This window comes from Notolepis coatsorum (genome assembly GCF_963971535.1).
Source record: "Notolepis coatsorum genome assembly, chromosome: 3".
Taxonomy (NCBI): domain Eukaryota; kingdom Metazoa; phylum Chordata; class Actinopteri; order Aulopiformes; family Paralepididae; genus Notolepis; species Notolepis coatsorum.
In genome coordinates, this window is record NC_140167.1 from 124,878,753 (window position 1) to 124,901,037 (window position 22,285).

Here is a 22,285-nt window from a genome sequence, read left to right on the forward strand (position 1 = left end):
CTTGACCCCCGACCTCCTGAAGTCCACAATCATCTCTTTTGTTTTGCTGACGTTCAGGGAGAGGCAGTTCTCCTGACACCACTGTGACAGATTCTCTACCTCTTCCAGGTAGGCCCTCTCGTCGTTGGCAGAGATCAGGCCCACCACTACTGTGTCATCAGCAAATTTGTACAGTACAGTACAGTACACTTAACTCTGTATGTACAGTACACACTTAACTCTGTATTGTACAGTACACGTAACTCTGTATGTACAGTACCCACTTAACTATGTATGTACAGTACACTTAACTATATGTATTGTACAGTACACTCTGTATGTACAGAACACACTTAACTATGTATGTACAGTACACTTAACTATATGTATTGTACAGTACACTCTGTATGTACAGTACACACTTAACTATGTATGTACAGTACACTTAACTATATGTATTGTACAGTACACTCTGTATGTACAGTACACACTTAACTCTGTATGTACAGTACACTCTTAACTCTGTATGTACAGTACACTCTTAACTCTGTATGTACAGTACACTCTTACTGATTAACTAGAAACTGTACATTGTAACACAACGTTATATAATGTTATTTCGCGTTTGTATTCATAACGTTATTTCGCGTGACAACACTGTACATCAGCGGAGGCTGCTGAGCAAATTTTTAGGTGAAGCACAAATTATTATATTATATTATATATTAAATTATATTTTTTAAACATCCCCAACGCTGCAACACCCCCATTCCTCCCAGGTGTCAGGCTCCTCATTCGCTTCCATTCATTTTGGGGACCATGTTTAAATATCGGAGATGAATGTTATTTCGATTGATATGAATAGCTAGTTACGTTTATATAGAGATGATAAATTAATTAAACGTAAAAAAAATTTAAATTTTTTTTAAGTGATTTGAACTTGTCACCGACTGACCATAGGCTCTACAGCAAGCTGACGAACGAGTTGAGCTATCCGTCGATATTAAAACTGAGTGACGAATGTATTATTTACACTTGTGCCAATTGCCTACTTATTATTAAGCTAGGTATTGCGCGAGCGTTGCTTGATTAACCTGCGTGGTTATTATGTAGGGGGGATTACGAATGCATAATGCCGCGGCAACCTATTAATATTACCTATGCGACCTACAGTATGTGACACATTAAAGATGGTGGCTTGCGTTCTGAACGAGCGTATTCGCGAAGGAGAGCGCTCTGCCGCGGGGGCATGCTAGGCGTGGTCACGTGGCCAATCAGAGAAACGCGGAACGAAACGCTGAACGCAAGTAGGTTACCTTAAGTGTTCACGCCTTCCGGCCACTCACTTCCGGTTTTGGCGATTCGCCGATCGGCCACCAGATGGCGGTCTTGAACCGTTGAAGAGTTGAGAGGAGATCAACAGCAAGTCTCAAGTCTCCGTGGGTGAAATATGATTGCCATGACAGATTTTTGAAATATTGATCTCAAAGACGCTGTACGACGTCATTGGCAGATTAAGCATGGCGAGCAATGACGTCTAAAGTCGTCCTTGGCGATTAAAGGGAATATTTTTTTAATGATTCATTATGGCGTAATCAATACTTCCATTTGTATAAATTGCCTTAAGCGGAGCCTGGCTGAGGAGCTGGCTGAGGAGCGCGTCGCGGCTCATGTGCGCAAAACGGCAACGCGGAACTGGAACAGCGTTGTAGAAGGCATTCACGCATATGGGACACGTTGATATATAGGTGAAACAGCTCTGATTATCCCAAGACTGGTAAAATAGATTCCTTACTTCAGATCAGATGTTCTCCAAAAAGATTATTCCAATTCCTGATCGCCATTCCAAATATCGATCGCGTTTATTGATCCAACGCTGGGTGGTCGAAACACATATTCCACGCTGTTCTGCGGCTCGGCAATGAGTGGGGTTGGCTTGGATTACATGCCTGACAAGTAAAATGTGGAATCCGGACAATTTTTTTCCCATCCATTTCATTCAGTCCAATATTTTCCCTGTTCGAGCTCAGACAGATCCCCACTGGTAACGTGAGGCTAGATTGATGAAAAATAACTATTAAAAACTAGATTTCTCGTCGGTTGGCACTCAACGCATGGCATGAACTAACGAGATTTCTCGTTGTTGGCACCTAAAGTGTTAACGCTGGAGCCAAACAGTGCAGATGGCGATAGGTGGTGGCCGTCAATGAGTTAAAGATGTAAACATAGACACTCTTCCTATAGATCTCCATTATATTTGGCCTGTATAAAAACTGTTGGCAGAACGCTTTCATTGTTTGAAATGTTTGTTTTGTTAGTGCAATTTGTTAAGTCAACCAATTAATTTCCAACACTGATCACGATAAAGTTATGTTTGTTCCACTTTCAGGCATGCCTCTTCAGTCTTCCCCTATGGGATATCACCATTCAGCTGCAAGATATTTTCCCCATTTAATATTATGCTAATATTATGCTTATAGGTGACCTAAAACTAAGAGGTAATGACTATTTCTGGGACTTGATAGACTTCAGCATGATTTATTTCCGTTTGTTTAGTCCTAAAGATGTAGATTATGAACAAACGCTATCTAATCCCCGTTTACTCCCCGAAGTTGTTTTCCCCCAAAAATAGGCGTGGTGACAAATCAGTGCAGATGACGGGATGGCGGTCTAATTTAATAATAACATCATCATCAAACCTTTATTTAAAACTCAAAGGCCATTGAAGTTGCCCTCATAAACAAAGCTAAAAACTGGAAATCAGCTAAAACACAAGATAAAAACATTGGTATTGTGATCATGTTTTTTTAACTGTGCAAATGTTGGAAGAGTACTGATCTTTAAAGTGTGTTGAAGGGTGTTCCATGAGTCAGGAGCATTAAAGGAAAAGGCAGACCCTCCAAGCTCAGGGAACCTTAAGCAAAAGCCAATCATTTAAGCAAGTTAGATTAGGTCCAAAGTTCCAATCCAGCAACATTGTGATGTAAGGTGGTAGTTTACCAATAAGAACTTTGAAAATAAACCAATGTTTATAGTGCCTCTTTTCAAGAGAAGGCCAACCAACCTTATCATACAGGAAACAATGGTGAGTATCATACTTGTCACTAGTAATACATTTTAGGGCAGACTGGTGTATCAGACTGATCGAGTCAAGGGGTTTAAGAGTGGTAACAGCAGCATGTCTATAAATTACATCACCATAGTCCAAAACGGATAAGAAAACTGCTTCAATGATCCTTTCTACTGTTAGGGAAATGTTATCTATGTCCAATCCATCTGTGTTAAATCTCTGTACAGCTTGACTAGTTTAATATAGGTCAACTAGTAAACTAGCTACAGCCCAGACACTAGGCTACAGTCTGACAGTGTCTCTTTAACAACGACCAAGGTTGAGGAGATATGACATGGCCTTTACTCTTGTTCTTGTTATTTTGTTTACATTTCTGTCATATATGTAGGGCTGTCTTAAATACTTCAAAGCTTCGTTTGATGGGCATGGGATTCGAATAAAAATAAAAGAATTTGCTAAATCAACTCTGCCTCTCTTTGCACAACAAGCAATGCCGTTTGTTATTTAAGATGAGGTTGGACTCGGCACTGACAAATTTGTGTTCATTGTGCTACTTTTATAAAGCCTCAAAAGACGGCTTACAATATTTCATGAAAGCAAAGTGTTTAGTTTGTCTAAGATTTAAAACGGTTTAAACTTTACAGCACTGACAAAGTTGAACAAAGTGCTGTACAAGTCCCACAACATAACGCTGCTGTCGGTACAAAACCTCATAACTCCAAAAACCCAACTTTTCAGCAGATGAAAAAAACAAACACAGATTTGAGGGTGAATAGAGTTAGGAGGTTTAGACAGATGATCGGTTTAATGCTTTCCCATTGTTTAAACTTTGTAAAACCCACACACACATATGGAGGATGATCTACGGAGTTGATTTATATAAAAAAATATATATTTTAAAAATGGAGTTATGAGGTTTTGTCCCGACAGCAGCGATAAAAAGAATATATATATTGTTTTCTTTTTTTAATCTCGAAGCTTCGAATTAAAATCGAATCTCGGCCCCGAAGCTTCGAATGCCAAAAAGAAATTCGAAGGTCAGCCCTACATATCTGGTGTCTAATGTACGTCATTTCAGTTATGTATTAATGTACATTCTGACCAGAGCTCTTTGTCACTTGGTGGTCAGAAGCTTTGTGTGTACACATGTTGTCTCTGATTATAAACCGATCTTTGTATTAGCAGATTAATAAACTATGTTCTATGTTTTTATATACAAATGACTCGATCTGAAATTCCTACAGCTTACTGTCATGGCTCATTTTAAATATTCCACAACACTACTAATCATAGGAAAGCTGGTTAACTGTTTCTATACAAGAAGCAGTATTTTGTCATAGCTTGCTGGCAATGTTTATCTACAGCATATGGTATTTAAAGGTGCTATACACGAATGCGGCGAAGTACCTGTTTTAACAAGTCGCCATTACTGTGGTTGCACAGTACCTACAATACGCGGCGCGTATGTACAATTTTCTACTTTCATCATTTTAACATTATTCAACGTTACCGTTGACAAGCAACGATGTCTAGGAAGTCTGGAAGTCCTCGACAGCTCAAACAGTAGGGGTGGGACGATACATCGATCCAGATCGATACATCGATGTAATTATCAACGATCGAATCGGATCGATGCGATGTAATAAGATCGATTCATATCGATACTCTTATTTTGAAAATCCTGTGGCGAGTCTCATAACTGATTGTGTTAAATGGGCATATGATATCATCTCATATCGATCGCAGGCACCTGAATCTAATCGTATCGTATTGTATCGTGAGAGACTTTGTGATATCGGCAAATATCGTATCGTTGTCCAAAGAATCGATATCGTATCGTATCATGATGAAACTGGTGATTCCCACCCCTATCAAACAGTAGTGGCAAACTTCAAGTTTTGAAAAAGAAATGCGAAATACACAAGCCTTTACTTCATGAAGATTGCCCCTGTCTGAGACCATACAGTTTACATAGATTCCCTGGCCGTGCAGAGGACCAAAATATTCGCCAGAAGTGGATTAAGAATACCAACAGAAAGGACTTTGTTCCCAATAAAAACAACACGGTAGGTTTTGTTTAACAGTCGACAATCTCTATTTATCTCACAATGACTAACGTTAGCATACAGCTAACTAGCCTAACATGGTGAAACGCGTTAATTATAACGTTAAGTTAGCTAACGTTAGTGCTCTGCGATGGTCGCACTGTAAATAAATTAACTCAACCAACTGGCGTTATCGTGAAAATATCTAACGTTAATTGCTCTAACGTCACCAAGCCCATACACAGATGAAGACCTTAAATCTTACAAATGTTTGGATGCCTATTGCCTATTGGTGTGTGGATGGGTGAGCGAGGCACAGTATCAGCTCATCGATGACATGTCATGTGTATTTTGAAAGCCAAGGTAGGCGATTCAATAACGTTACTAGATCGACTAATCTTACATTTGAATTCTTTTTCTAATAGTCTACTAGTACAAATGTTTGGATTGAAATGCTGATCTGTACTTTGGTAGTTCGTTCAGAAGGGAGAGGACAGAGGAGAGGAGAGGGGGTGGTAGTCTCCTTTTTTGCACTCTTCTCCCTGATTTGTAATAGCTTTTGGCAATCTGAAGTACTCCAAATGCTTTTCCCGGTCCGACCGATTAGTACAGCCAAAAACATGGCAATAATTTACCATTTTGAGCAACAATTACCAGGAACAGTTGCTAGTTCTCTTGCGTTGGATACGTTCAGTATCTCTTTGCCAACCGCAGATGGCGGAACACACAAATTGGTCGGCGGATTTGTGTATACAGTAGATAACACCCAGGTACTAGCACTAGAGCACCAGCATGTCATTTATCCAATAAGGTGCGTGAACAACAACAACATTCATTCATTCATTCTAAATAACATTTATAATTGATTTCAAGGTCCTCCTCCTTATATACAAAGCACTAAATGGAACAGGACCAAGCTACATTGCTAATTCTCTAGTCAACTATGTGCCTCCTAGAATATTGCGATCATCTACTACTGGTCTATTGAAGGTTCCAAGCCACAGTCTAAGGAAAATCGGGGATGCAGCCTTTGCAAACTATGCACCAAAGTTATGGAACACACTACCTATGGACATTAGGGAAGCTAGATCTCTTAATATTTTAAAAAATAAGCTAAAAACGTACCTCTTCACCATAGCCTTCTAATACACTTCGCTGTTGATTGTACTGTAGCACTATTTTACTCTGTCCATTCTATTGCATAATTTTACTATCTATTCTACAATTGTATTGCACTGCACTATTGCACTATTTTACTCCGTCTATTTTATCTTACTCTTTTTATTATTGTCTATTTAAAACTGAATCAAACCATAAACTAGGTGGCCTATTGGGATGTTAGATCCTAATGTGAAAAAACTGTGATTTTATATGTCTGCACTTTATGTGCTCATTTTATGCCTGTCTTCATGTTGAGTCACCAGCCGCTTCTTTTCACCTGACAGCGAGGAGTTTGACTGGGAAAACGAAACGTGTGGGGAGGTTCACACCATTTCCCCCAGATCCCCTCCCTGCTGAACAGGCACCCTGACCGACCAGTAGGAGTCGCTGTTTGCAATGACCAGGACTCATACCCCACTGGCTTCCCACCTGCGAACACTGCCAATTATGTTTGTAGGGATGACTGACCAAGCCGGAGGTACTGCTGACAACTGTATTCAAACCCAGAGTCTCAGTGGTAGGTGAGTGCTTAGACCTCTACGCTATCCAGCCGCCCTCAATAATTTTTTAAATGATCAATTCAGCAATAAAAATGTTTAAAAAAATTACACACATTTCTAAAAATCTGTAGATGTATTATTATTAAAAGAAAATCTATAGCACCTTTAAATGTACATTTCAAGGAGGGCGGCTACGTGGCGTAGTGGGCAAGGCGCTCGCCACGAATGACGGAGACGCTGGGCTTGCCTGTTCGAGCCCAGCGCTCCACATTGCTTTCAGTTTAGCTGGCCGTCCATACTAATACACATTGGCCGTATTAGGGGGTGGGAAACTGATGGGTGGGGATCGGGCGTTGTGGACAGCGACTCCTACAGGTCGGTTGGTGCGCCTGCGCAGTAGAATCAGGAAGTGTCGGGGGCAGCGTGAGCCTCCCACACGTTACTCCTCGCCACTGAGAGATCGAGCTGCGCAGGTGAAAAGATGCGACTGCTGTTACCTCAAGTACCGGAGGGGACTTGTGCTATGTATGACTTAGTCCACATTGCAGCCGGCTTGTGGGAGGCAAGAAACAGCGTTCGTGACAGGGGAGGGTTGAATTGAATGATACGAAATTGGGATGGGAGAAAAATATAAAAAAAAATGGAGAAAAAGTGGATAAAAAAAAATGTAAATTTCAAGGAAAGTTGCAAGTTCTCAATGGCCAGTTGTATAGTCAGGAATACAATATACAATAGTATCATCAGCATAAAGATACAATCAAGAGACAATATCATTGATATAAATGGTGAAGAGGTCGGGACCCAAAATGTAACCTGAAGAATTCTGACATTTCCGGACTTTTGCTCAGTCAGTGAATTTGGAGGCTTATTTAGCCCCCTTCCAGGTAAGCTAGCAGAAAATGATGGTATCAACGGATTCCTTGTGATCTCTAGTTTCAGTTTCACTCTTTTTGCCAAATTTCCCTCGGGATGAAAAGTATTTCTATTCTATTCTATCTAAAAAAAATTGCTTTTCCTTTGACCTAGGATTTGTCCAGCCCCCAGTTCTATATCAAACTGATGTAAAGCTACACTAAGAACAAATAGGAAAATATGGAAAAGCTGAGAGTAACAGCGCAAACACACCAGTTGCGCACGAAGGCAGGCGAGCGGGCGGGTGACCAGCGCTTCACTTTCGCTCCCATGTTAACGGACGTAGCTGTGCCCACCGGCCGCATGCGTGCGCGCGACTCGCGGGGTGGAAGCGATCGTTTTCGCTTTGGTTGGATTCAGAGGCGTGCGCCACGTGCATTTTCACAGAAATACACTCAATATCTGCATTATTATCACACATATAGATGTTGTTCAACCAGCTAACGTGTCTTTCCCAATACAAATAAACCATATTACTATACATTTTCAGGAGTACAGTCACACTGATCAGTGATCATCATTCTAAAATGAATTCTAACATTCTAATTAATTATATAATAACTGGTTATACATGCAAAATGGACAAAACTGGAAATCTTTATCTTCAAACGGGGACTGACTTCGCAATAGACTAGGGCCCTCATTCATCAATGTGTGCGTAGAACATGTTCTATTTCCACATGTAAGCACGGAATGTAGAACCAGTGTACGCACAGGGAAGTCGGGATTCATCACACGTGCGTACGCAGGCTCTATGCTCCTCCGTGTTGATGAATACCACTTTGTTCTACCGTCAATGCTCGTGCATGATTATCCATATATGGTCATGAAAGTGAGGAAACACCCCCCATGGGATGTGAAATAATGGCCTGACCCGAGCGGAACTCTGAGAAACTCCACGGAGATTGTTCACTGCTGTCGAACCAAGAAGACACTATCGCGTATTATGGGATAAATAAAAGGCGGACTTGTAAACGGTGATGTCAGATATCAACGGCTCCCTAAGACCATTGCTGCAATTCTGCCTGGACAGCTCAAAATACTAATAAAGACCGTTCGTTGACCACTGTTTGGCGTTGGTTGTGTGTCATTATAACCGTGCTGTAATATGAATGCCTTTATTAGTTGTGTTCGATTGGCTATATGATTTTTAGAGGCATCTATTTTGTTGTCGGTTAATAAAGACCGCGCTGGAATATGACTGCCTTTTCCCGTGTTGTTTGATTAATACCCAGGGATTAAAGTTCTCCTCAATTTTATTCCAAATCGCGATGGATCTCCCGTAAATTTTCTACCTGCTGCATATGATTTCTAGAGGCATACTACAATCTATTTTGATGTCAGCATTGGGTAGCCTATATAAACAATAATACGAGAGCATATACAAGAACAATGAATCTCACTGCATGTATGATGTAGCCTGCCTTTCAATACATGAACTTGAATTCCATCATGTTTGTGTGCGGGACTCACAAGGCTGTTGTCACAATGGGTGGTACCGGTACAGTAATAAATAATAACAGTCGACACAATATCACGATCCATGCCATAGCCTATGTTCTATTAGGACATGATCTGTGACGACAAATGTTCTAGAATGTTTGATTGAGATATCATACTCCGACAGCATGCCTATGATCAACAAAAACGCGAACTTGAATCCCATCATATACATAGTCTGTCCACTATCTGGTGTCATTGCAATGCGTTTTCTATTCTTTCTTATACAGTAAAAAGGGGGAAGAACACTATATTCATATGACTTGTATTCTGCTTACAGCTTCGAAATTCCACTTGTTTCGTTTAACGTAAAGCCTTTTAAATATAATCAAAACGTTCCCGTGTTTCGGCGGTCTGTGCGCAAAATAATAACGAGTTGAGCTTTATGATTTATGATGAATTGAAAATGGGGGACCCTGATGTAAACAAGACGAAAGTCTTTCTCTGGTCTGCATCCCCTTAACAATTGTATGTACTGAGCTGTACTGTACTGTACCCATTCTGCAATCTGTTAATAAACTTTTCAATCAATCAATCAATCAAGCTACGCGGAGCGCAGTCAGTCAGTAGCCTACACCCCGTATATTCCGATAACGCTATATAAACCATGCTGCATTCATTCTGAGAGAAAGATCTATTATTCCAAATGCTATTTATAGGGTTTTGACCATAATTACACTACTGTTGCTATTTTACAATGAACTATAATGAATTACGGTTCATACAGAACATCCAGTGTTATTATGCACAGAAGCTCATTTCCTTGTTGTAATAATATATTCTACCACTGGGCGCCAGGTACGCATGGTCCGAGCTGTGCGTAAATATAAGCACGAAGTCAAGTTCAAGTTGAAATTGATGAATCCCACTCTTTGCTTAGAAATGATCGTACGCACAGGGTAAGCACAAATCTGTGCGTAGAACACGTTGATGAATGAGGGCCCAGGCATTTACAGCTGTTCCAATGTAAATGTGCCTTCCTCCGTGCACTTTCGCCCGCTCTGAAGTCGGACTTGTGTGCCCGGCCACACTCGCAATCTCGCACGGAACCCGTGAGTGCCTGCATGCGCGACTGGTGTGTTTGTGCTGTCAGTGCACCCAGGGGGGTTTCTAGAAATATGAGTAAATTTTCTGGTTCAGTTAAATGATCACCACTATAAAATGGAGCTCCTTTAGCTCAAACAAACATTGTATCATTAGTGCATAAAGCCAGTCTCCCATTAATTCCCAGTAGAGCAGCTCCACGTTGTACATCCTAATGGCATTATGCCATTGTCAGGGATGTGATCACAAAAAACACAAAACAGCTGAAAATAATGGTGGGGTAAAATAATTATGCATTAGAGACGGATACAAAAAATTATTAAAAATGGAAATCCTAAAAAAAAAAAAAAAAAAACTTAAATATCACATCCCTGATGAATGGTTGATGGTGATGGTTATGTGGTCTGTTGTTCATTTCCCCAAATATGGGCTTGGCCCAGAGGATATATAGATGTGAATAGATGTGAATTCTTCAACTCCGGTGGATCAAATGTTGTCTAATAAAGGTGTACACGTGGAGATAGGTCAGCAATGCTAGCTCTAGTGTGGTATACATGAGTAGCAACGCTCCTCTGGAAGTGGTCTCTGAGGTACTCAGTTGTTATGGTGCTCTGTTGTTAGATCTATTATGGACCACCCTGAGCTGCAGTTGAACTGACCTAGCCTAGTCTAGAGGTACCCAGAGTTGGTGGAAATGTGGTTTTACCACATGGTACCTGGAAGCCAGACACCCTGACTAATTTATTCTGGAAAATCTGTATCTTATCTTTAAGTACTTTTGTCAGACCTTCGTACCATGAACAAATTGCATAATCAAAACTAGAATGGATGCTTGTAGGAGCACATACTATAGTTTAGGGCTGTACCGAATGTCATTTAACATTCGAAGATTCGATTGAAGTATTCGAACGAAGCTTCGAATGTCTAAAAAAAAAAAAATTTTAACAATTTTTTTCTCTTTTATTAAATCAACTTTCTTTAATGAATATAACTCAGTTTCGTCAACATAAAAAATCCAATAAGGGCACGGTTGGTATGAAAGTGATGGTGACGTCTTATAGTACAATATTATAATTAGGGATGTCCGATATTATCGGCCTACCGATATTGGCATAAAAATGTGATATCGGAAAATATCGGTATCGGTTTTCAAAAAAAAAATTCTTTGTGTAAGAACAAATTATTATTTTATTTATTGTCAAAGTATGCATAATGTTGTGTTAATTACACAACAAGAGATATGCAATGTTAATTACCTGAAATTATTCCGTTTTTTTGGGGGGGAAAACCCTGCATATATCGGTATCGGTTGATATCGGTTGATATCGGTATCGGAAATTAAGAGTTGGACAATATCGGTATCGGCTCATTATAATATTAGTGTACTGTAGCCTAATCTGCAACTGTGAAGAAAACCCCCATTGGTTTATGGTTTTTAAATAGATTGAATAGACACAAAAAAAATTATTTATTTTTTTAATAACAAATTTGAATGTTGATTTAGAATTCGAATGTCAACATTATGATCAAAGCTTCGAAGCATTCGGTACAGCCCTACTATAGTTGGTAATAAATATATAATATGTCCCCCCCAATGAATGAAGGATGTATAGCATGTACACATGTTTTATGTTGTCTCTTGTGGCCTTTTCAGAATGTGTGCGAGTCACAAGTGCTTTCTTGCAGTTTGTGGTTTTCATTGAGATTGATATGCCTTTAGCATACACAAGTTGTTTCCAATAGAAGCGTTTATGTTAGGTAGTCAACAATTGAAAACCAACTGCCCAACCAGAAGTCTGCAACTCACTCTCAAAATGCAACTTAGAAACACTAGTTGGTTACTGGAAACAAGAGGCGAGCTGGTGGGTGAGGCTCAGCCAAGAGGGTGGCCTATGGCCATGCTCGCTATTCACATCACAAAATGAACTAAAAGTTAATAATAAACGTTATTTGTATAGCACCTTTCATACAAGAAAGTTGTATACGTTTATGTGCAACTGAAGTAAAGTAGGCGAGCTGGTGGGTGAGGCTCAGCCAAGAGGGTGGCCTATGGCCATGCTCGCTAGTCACAATTATTGGCAATCTCATCCTTATTGTTCACCTCCTTTCCATCAATGGATAAAGTAATGCATGAACTAGTGTTGCTTTTGGTCTTTGTCACACAACAACTAAACAGACTTTAGACTTAAAAATGTTTGGCCGCTCCAATTCTATGCTAGGTCTATGCAAGTCAGCCAAGTCACCTGTTAGAACTGTAACAAGTCGGCTAAGTCACCTGTTAGAACTGTAACAAGTCGGCTAAGTCACCTGTTAGAACTGTATAAAGTCGGCTAAGTAACCTGTTAGAACTGTAACAAGTCGGCCAAGTCACCTGTTAGAACTGTAACAAGTCGGCTAAGTCACCTGTTAGAACTGTAACAAGTTGGCTAAGTCATCTGTTAGAACTGTAACAAGTCAGCCAAGTCACCGGTTAGAACTGTAACAAGTCGGCTAAGTCACCTGTTAGAACTGTAACAAGTCGGCCAAGTCACCTGTTAGAACTGTAACAAGTCGGCCAAGTCACCTGTTAGAACTGTAACAAGTCGGCTAAGTCACCCGTTAGAACTGTAACAAGTCGGCCAAGTCACCTGTTAGAACTGTAACAAGTCGGCCAAGTCACCTGTTAGAACTGTAACAAGTCGGCTAAGTCACCTGTTAGAACTGTAACAAGTCGGCTAAGTCACCTGTTAGAACTGTAACAAGTCGGCCAAGTCACCTGTTAGAACTGTAACAAGTCGGCCAAGTCACCTGTTAGAACTGTAACAAGTCGGCTAAGTCACCTGTTAGAACTGTAACAAGTCGGCTAAGTCACCTGTTAGAACTGTAACAAGTCGGCCAAGTCACCTGTTAGAACTGTAACAAGTCGGCTAAGTCACCTGTTAGAACTGTAACAAGTCGGCTAAGTCACCTGTTAGAACTGTAACAAGTCGGCTAAGTCACCTGTTATAACTGTAACAAGTCAGGTAGGTCACCTGTTAGAACTGTAACAAGTCGGCTAAGTCACCGGTTAGAACTGTAACAAGTCGGCTAAGTCACCTGTTAGAACTGTAACAAGTCGGGTAAGTCACCTGTTAGAACTGTAACAAGTCGGGTAAGTCACCTGTTAGAACTGTAACAAGTCAGCCAAGTCACCTGTTAGAACTGTAACAAGTCAGCCAAGTCACCTGTTAGAACTGTAACAAGTCGGCTAAGTCACCTGTTAGAACTGTAACAAGTCAGCCAAGTCACCTGTTAGAACTGTAACAAGTCAGCCAAGTCACCTGTTAGAACTGTAACAAGTCGGCCAACTCACCTGTTAGAACTGTAACAAGTCGGCCAACTCACCTGTTAGAACTGTAACAAGTCGGCTAAGTCACCTGTTAGAACTGTAACAAGTCAGCCAAGTCACCTGTTAGAACTGTAACAAGTCAGCCAAGTCACCTGTTAGAACTGTAACAAGTCAGCCAAGTCACCTGTTAGAACTGTAACAAGTCGGCCAAGTCACCTGTTAGAACTGTAACAAGTCAGCCAAGTCACCTGTTAGAACTGTAACAAGTCGGCCAAGTCACCTGTTAGAACTGTAACAAGTCAGCCAAGTCACCTGTTAGAACTGTAACAAGTCGGCCAAGTCACCTGTTAGAACTGTAACAAGTCAGCCAAGTCACCTGTTAGAACTGTAACAAGTTGGCTAAGTCACCTGTTAGAACTGTAACAAGTCAGCCAAGTCACCGGTTAGAACTGTAACAAGTCAGCCAAGTCACCTGTTAGAACTGTAACAAGTCGGCCAAGTCACCTGTTAGAACTGTAACAAGTCAGCCAAGTCACCTGTTAGAACTGTAACAAGTCGGCCAAGTCACCTGTTAGAACTGTAACAAGTCAGCCAAGTCACCTGTTAGAACTGTAACAAGTTGGCTAAGTCATCTGTTAGAACTGTAACAAGTCAGCCAAGTCACCGGTTAGAACTGTAACAAGTCGGCTAAGTCACCTGTTAGAACTGTAACAAGTCGGCCAAGTCACCTGTTAGAACTGTAACAAGTCCGCCAAGTCACCTGTTAGAACTGTAACAAGTCGGCTAAGTCACCTGTTAGAACTGTAACAAGTCGGCTAAGTCACCCGTTAGAACTGTAACAAGTCGGCCAAGTCACCTGTTAGAACTGTAACAAGTCGGCTAAGTCATTTGTTAGAACTGTAACAAGTCGGCTAAGTCACCTGTTAGAACTGTAACAAGTCGGCTAAGTCACCTGTTAGAACTGTAACAAGTTGGCTAAGTCACCTGTTAGAACTGTAACAAGTCAGGTAGGTCACCTGTTAGAACTGTAACAAGTCGGCTAAGTCACCGGTTAGAACTGTAACAAGTCGGCTAAGTCACCTGTTAGAACTGTAACAAGTCGGGTAAGTCCTGTTAGAACTGTAACAAGTCGGGTAAGTCACCTGTTAGAACTGTAACAAGTCAGCCAAGTCACCTGTTAGAACTGTAACAAGTCAGCCAAGTCACCTGTTAGAACTGTAACAAGTCGGCCAACTCACCTGTTAGAACTGTAACAAGTCGGCTAAGTCACTTGTTTGTTAAGTATGGTACTTAGTACCTTAACGCTTCTTGTTCTTGACAGTAACAACTGCATGCAGCTTGAAACAAATTTGTAATAAAAACAATAATCTTTTATTTTCATTTATCTTCCTTCTGTTGAGGCTCTTCCATGAATTTGCAGCAACACACTTCAATAGCTAGGGGAGTTCGGGGGATTCCAAACAACTATTTACTATATTCACCTGACATCAGATGGAATTACATAAAAAAAAAAAATTACATCTTTAGCAAGTCTATACTGTGCTTAAATAAAGATAATCATTTAATCAACACACCACTGATGCTGATATAGGGAGGTCTCTATAGTTGATATGGGACTCTTACCAGAAGTGACGTGGTCCAGGGCCTCCTGCTCCACGTCCACCTGGTGGTAGTGGCGTATGCAGACACGGCTGTCTATCTGGTAGAGTAGGGCTGGACACAGGTAAGCGAATTGGCTGGGCGAGATGAGCGAGTCTAAACTCAGGCCATAGTTGTTGAGCAGCTGGGTCAGGTTGAGACACTGGGGAGAAGAAAGCCCTGATCACACACCATTTGAAATTATAGTCTGTACAGTTTGTCAAGAACTGGGAGTCCTTGCAGTCCATCCGAAAGGCATTTTATTTATGCAAATGTTTGGATAAATCAAAAGGTCCTTCAATACGACTAATTCTGTTGTGAAACAGTTAACCCTTTAACACTTTGAATGCCCATAACAATTTTTTATTAGCGAATTCATATTTCATCAACCGAGTCTACCGTTGGTAAATCTGCCCCACCAGGCGCTCAGATGTGAAAAAAGCGCCCCCTATCGTCTCCCAGATGGTAATTCACCCTTTTGGATTAGACTCAATGAAAATGCATGAGTAAAAAAAAAACCGGACTCCACATTTTACTTCTCACGCATGTAACCGGGGCCGATCAGCTTCATGCTGGACCCTCAGCACAGCGTGGTTACTTCTTCTTCTTTCTTCTTCTTCTTCTTCTTTTGTGTAACGTCAGAGGTCCAACTCCGTATCTTGTAGCCATGCCCTTAACTCTGGTCCCTGGTGTTTTACAGTATATGCGTGGGATCAATAAAAGGATAGATTTTTGGAATGGCTATCAGGAATTGGAATAATCCATTTGGATACCATCTGATCTCAGGTAAGGAATCTATTTTACCAGTCTTAGGATAATCAGACCAGTTTTCACGGAGATATAAGCTTTTCCCCTATAATGTGATATGGCTGTTTGACTGTAAGAGCGATCAGGAACTGAGAGAATCGATTTTCAGCGCGCGGCACCAGCGTGCACACACATATACTATCGATAATCTAGCGTTTATTTGAAAACGATTCATAAATAGGCCGAAAAATGACAACGTTCTAGAATATTACAGTACAGGGCGTTTATCATGGAATCTCTTCTTTTTTCCGTGAAAACGAGGGCTTTTCAAAATGCTATAAAACAGAAATGAACCGATAAAAAAACAATCCGCTTCGACAATGTTGACTGGAAATGGGTCATTGATAATGCGACGGGCAGATTAGACACATAGCCATAATTTAAAACATAGATTAGGCGATATTAACGTTAACATTGAAGCGGATGGTGGGCATTCAAGCACTAAATGTGCGCCCCCTGCTGGGCATTCAAAGTGTTAAAGATCCCCTCCACATGTGTTTTTAACACTTTAAAAATGTATGTTGAATAACAATTAGTTTGGTATGGGTTTACCACCAAACATTTTCAATAAACGACTGAGCTGGGTGATAGTGACCATGATAGGTTCACAGGACTTTTGCGTTTGAGGAAGTCCAGAGAAGCCCCGCCCCCTCCAGTAGAACAAAAGAGCGCTCTGGTGACACATTTTGCACAACTAACAATATCAAAATCATGCCTCCAAGAGGAGTTAACTGTAGAAAAACATGTTTTTGAGTGAAGGGGTTCTTTAAGAAAATTATCGTCAGGTATTCCATAAAATTTTACACACAACTGTCTTTAGCATTATTAAAACACTATGGGTGCCGGAGGTTAAATTCATGCTATACCATGGGTTGCCAGCTCTATTTGTCTATGGATAAGTACCCCTTCTTTGCATGGCTATAACTTTTAAAATTCTATTGCTACATTGCCATTATTAGGGCCCATTCAAAGTCCTATATGTATTGTTCATTGTGTAGCAACGTTAAACTTTTTCATTCACATATTCATAGTAAAGTATGGTCTAATGTATAAGTATGTTTTCATCTCTTTCTGCAGCTTTCTCCAGAACGTGATCTATAGCCCCAAATGCATTATATTGATGATGAAATACAGTTTGATGGCAATCGGGGCGATATAAAAAATTTCAATTGGACGTACTTCTAGAATGATCTACGTATGATCTGATGATGACCGGATGGGCGGGGGATCGTTTATAATTCCATGGGCAGCGTTATATCATTTGTCTAGTGTGGGTCATGTGTTCATCATAACAGTTTATATGGAACATGTTCAAGAATAACGCTGAATCTCACCGGATCTTCCTCGCGCCGTTGGACGATCAGCGTGGTGTAGACCGTTTTCGATTATGGTTTGTTTATCCTGATGAACCATTTCCAGCTTGTATAATACTATATACGTCCAAATCATGTTGTTTATCGAGTTATTGGCAATGGATCGCTATTATATTGTGACGAGCCAGAGTGCCGGCAGCCAAACCGAGTGCCCGGAAGTAATATGGCCGACCAGCACAACCTCCATAGCACTTCCTGTTTGGCGATTGCGCCGATCGGCCACCAGATGGCGCTCCTGAACCGCCAGAGAGCTCAGTGGGTCCTCCTGGTGGATCTCAGGCCAGCGGAGGGGAAATATGAATCCGATCACAGATTTTTGAAATATTGATATTAAAGACGCTGTAAAGCGTCCTTCGGCAACTTGAGCATGGCCGGGAATGACGCTGTAAAGCGTTTCCCGGCAGTTAAAGTGTTAACAAATGCTAATGCTAAATTTGATTAATCTGGGTCCAAGACTTTGTCCAGTATTCATTACTCAAATTGCAAAACATTTATTCACAAACATGAATACAGAAAAAGATGGTTGTGGTATTTCCTCTTATATTGCCATTGAATACCCGATTGTTTCTGGCAAGGCCTTCTTCCATTGGTGGCGCCCGTGGTCCGCCAGGGTTTCCGTTTCCAGTAATTACATTTTTTTTTACCAGGAAAATCAGTTGATGTCCGACATATTTAAATCTCTCCAGGTCATAATGTCCTGTGAAAATAATTACCTCTTATTTTTATTTGGTTCCCAAGTAACGTACATCCAATAGAAAGGGCTTGTTTTTGCCACTGAAACAGAAATCTAGCTCAAACAGAAGTCTTGCTCTGAAATCCAGTGAGGCGTGTGTGTTTACCTTGTGATGCAACTGGATTCATGAGTGTCTGTGTGTGTTTAGGAAAACAAATGTGGATTCTATGGAGTAACGTTACCACAAAACGTTTGTTGCATTGGGATACAGCTACCATAGCGTTATCGAAAATATACAAACAATGGCTCATGTTAGTGCATTTCCAAATTGTGCCAACAACATGTTGCCTACTTTGCGTAGCGTTCATAGCCTATTTTATTATTATTTTGAGCACTCTACCCCTTACCGTTGGTCTGGGAGGGCGGAGACGATCACATGCTTCCTCCGACACATGTTTAGCCAGCCCACCGCTTCTTTTCACCTGGCAGCGCGGACTCTCACTGGGAGAGTGTAACGTGTGGAAGGTCACACTACCTCCCCCTGGTCCTTCCCTCGCTGTGCAGGCGCCCGGACCGAACTGTAGGAGTCGCTGTTTACAACGACCAGGACCCACCCTCACCGGCTTCCCACCCACTGACACTGCCAATTGTGTCAGTATGGACGGTCGACCAAGCCGGAGGTACCACAGCTGGATTCGATCCCACTGTCTCTGTGGTGGTAGACAGATGCTTAGTCCGCTGCGCTAACCGGCCGCCCCGCGTTCATAGACTATTGATACGGACACGCTACATTGCCCCAAATACTCAAGACATCCTGGCTGTAAAATAAATGTTCCTCAGGAAATCTGCCCTTCCATGCACGGAAAGAGCTGTTGCAGTGTGGACAGCATGGAGGTAATGTAACGTTAATTATTACTATTGATACAGACGGACATGCTGAAGTTCTTGCTAGGTGTTGTTGTGCTACATTGACCCAAATACATCCTGGCTGTACAAAATGTTTTCCTCAAGAAATATGCCCTTCCATGAGTAAAGAGAGCTGCTGCAATGCAGACAGATTGGAGGTAATGTAACATTAATTATTACAAATGGTAACTTTGATTGTCAATAAGTATTAACACTTTGGGTGCCACGCCTTTTTCGGGCCCCATATATTCACTGCCACGCTTTAAAAGATAGGAGTCTGTCACCTTGTTTGTAGAGCTATAACTATATTCTATATTATAGCTATGGATACAATACTATGGTAATTTTGACCGTGACTTTCTTCCGGTCAAGAATTTTTTGATTGTTCTCAATCCGACCGTTATAACCACTCAGCTTGAGCAACAAAAAAAAACCTGACCCGGACCCATTAGATCGTTGCACAGGCAAAGATACAAGGTTTCCAAGGGTGCTCGATACCGCCGTCTAGCTGGATGCGGCCGGTATTGCACTTTGGCGACCTCAGACTCATTCCCTATGGTAACAACAGGCTCCCTTGATGGATAATGAATAAAAATATCGAAAAAAAGGAAAAACGACCCAGAAACGACTTAAGTCGTTTTTGGCACTCAAGTGTTAAGCATTAGGTATAACGTTATTGCAATAAGCTCAATAAACACAGATAATATTTTACCAGAATGTATCCCATTTGTCCGGGTCATTGAAATCTTCCCTACTGAAACATTACCGTACAACTGAAAAGCAGTGGAATATTTAGCCAATTCTACAAATCAGCCAAATATTGTCCATAAAAATTTACTGGGACTGATACCGATCATATCAGCTGATGCAGATCGTCTCCAGATATATTAGTGCATCCCTACTAACAACCTGTTTTCAACATTTCAACAACCAAAGCACTGAGGGGAGCCCCTTCAGGGTGGACTGAGGGGATCAATCAAATAGCCTTCTTAAAAAGCAAAACAATAAGTTTAAACCTGCTCTATGTAACTTTTACATGAAAAAAGGATTGCTTCTTTAGCTAAATCTCGGAGTTGAACTGAATTGGGTTGAAAAGAGATGCATGAAACACAGTGAAATTGTACATGCAAACTCTTCTGTTTGGGCACAAAATCCATAAAATTATATGGTGGTCTCATTTCTAGAACATAAGATGTGAACAACACACATGTAAAATAGTGCCCAGTTACCTAAATTAGTTTTTTTGATACCATTTTCTCTTATCTGCCGTTTTTAAACACAGCGTGCCACTCTTCCATAATGCAACTCTAAAAGGCCTGGCAGCGCACATTAAAACTGGATACATTTTTAACTGTAAGGCATTTTAAAGCAGAGTTTTAAGTGCTTCTGCGCCTGATTATTAACCTTTATTTTTTCTTGTTTCTTTGACGATCTGTTTTCTTGTTTGTTCTCCACACCATTGAAATTGAGGGTCTACCCCTCAATGCAAGAATGAATTCATATCAAATCCTACCTCTTCGTGTTGGTGTTCAGGGTGAACACGCAGGAGGGGGGCCGGCAGGGTGGGGGACAAGGGCCCTCCCGGGGCCTCTCTTTTATCCTTATGGGAATGGCCGTGATCGTGGCCGTGATAATGGTCATGACTGTGTTCCTGTTTGTGGTCATGAGCGCTGTAGTCATGTTCCACAGGCGAAGGAGGTGAGAGAGGAGAGGGGGTCTTGTTTCGGCCTCTTTGACCCCTGCCCGGTTTCCTAGGCCTCTTGGGCCTGGAGTTTGTGGGTGGCGTAGGGGCGACAGAGGGATCGTCCGGGGCAGGTGCTGCTGCTGCCTCAGCTTGCTGCTCAAGGGGGATCTGTGAGGGCTCTGCAGGTGCCGAGGGCGTCTGCTCTGGGTGCATGGGGGGAATGTCTGTGCTGGTCTTGGTTTGATGGGGATGATCATGTTCATGGTTGTCATGCGGGTGAGAGGGGAGGTCCCGCTGGTCTTGCTCATGATTGTGCTCTTCCTCATGTGCATTGTCAATGTCTTGTTCCTGTATTCGATCATGTTTATGGTCTGCATCATGTGCATGGTCATGATCATGATCATGTTTATGATCATGATCATGTTTATGGTCGTGCTCCTTCAATGGACCACTGTCAATAGTCGGACTGGCATCGGTAGCCTGATGGCTGCAATGCGTGGGACTTTGTTCTGTGTGTGGATGGTGGTGGTGCTGGTGGTGAGAGTTGGGCCTCTGGTGCGGATGCCCATGTCCGTGTTCGTGGTCCTCGTGGGTGGGCAAATGAGAGTGAAGCCCCTCCTGCACGTCCAGTAGGTCCAGGTGGGCTACATGATCATGGCCAAGCTCTTCATGCTCCAGGCCCACCATCTTGATCTCGCCCAGGCCCAGGCTGAGCAGCAGGCTCTGGAAGTCGTGGAAATCCAGCCAGTCCTTCTGACCATAGCGCCTAAACAGCTGCTGAATGTAGAATTGCTGTTCCACCTCTAGTGAATCACCCGGGGCGCTCTTGGACCCTGGGGACAGAGTGGCTCCTTTCATATACGGAGCCTGGGAGATCTGTAGGTCGTTGTGTGCTTGATCATGGTCGCCGTGGTGATGCCGATCGTGTGGATGGTCATCATGGCAGTGGCTGCACTGGTGGAACAGGAAGGTGAGCACACACAGGAAGCAGAACCTGGTGTGCACATGGACTCGCATCGTCTCCTCACTTCTGGCCCCCTGTGGACACAGAGGCAGCACACATCATACATCATACATCATCCAAACATTAACCAAGCTACTCACTCCATTTCACATTATCAGACATTAACCAAGCTACTCACTCCATTTCACATTATCAGACATTAACCAAGCTACTCACTCCATTTCACATTATCAGACAGTAACCAAGCTACTCACTCCATTTCACATTATCAGACAGTAACCAAGCTACTCACTCCATTTCACATTATCAGACAGTAACCAAGCTACTCACTCCATTTCACATTATCAGACAGTAACCAAGCTACTCACTCCATTTCACATTATCAGACAGTAACCAAGCTACTCACTCTATTTCACATTATCAGACAGTAACCAAGCTACTCACTCCATTTCACATTATCAGACAGTAACCAAGCTACTCACTCCATTTCACATTATCAGACAGTAACCAAGCTACTCACTCCATTTCACATGATCAGACATTAACCAAGCTACTCACTCCATTTCACATTATCAGACAGTAACCAAGCTACTCACTCCATTTCACATTATCAGACAGTAACCAAGCTACTCACTCCATTTCACATTATCAGACAGTAACCAAGCTACTCACTCCATTTCACATTATCAGACAGTAACCAAGCTACTCACTCCATTTCACAT

The 22,285-nt window shown here is 41.7% G+C and overlaps 1 protein-coding gene across 3 annotated transcripts in view; it reads right to left on the reverse strand.

The window, feature by feature from the left end:
* The window catches only part of slc39a10 (solute carrier family 39 member 10), a 112,067-nt gene that overhangs the window by 70,235 nt on the left and 19,547 nt on the right, over positions 1–22,285 (reverse strand). For all 3 annotated transcript variants that reach the window (XM_084310356.1, XM_084310357.1, XM_084310358.1), the window contains 2 exons: positions 20,429–21,637; positions 15,142–15,319 (listed from right to left, as the gene is read on the reverse strand). In XM_084310356.1, the coding sequence (XP_084166482.1) occupies positions 15,142–15,319; positions 20,429–21,637 (1,387 nt within the window). The remainder of the gene's footprint in view (positions 1–15,141; positions 15,320–20,428; positions 21,638–22,285) is intronic.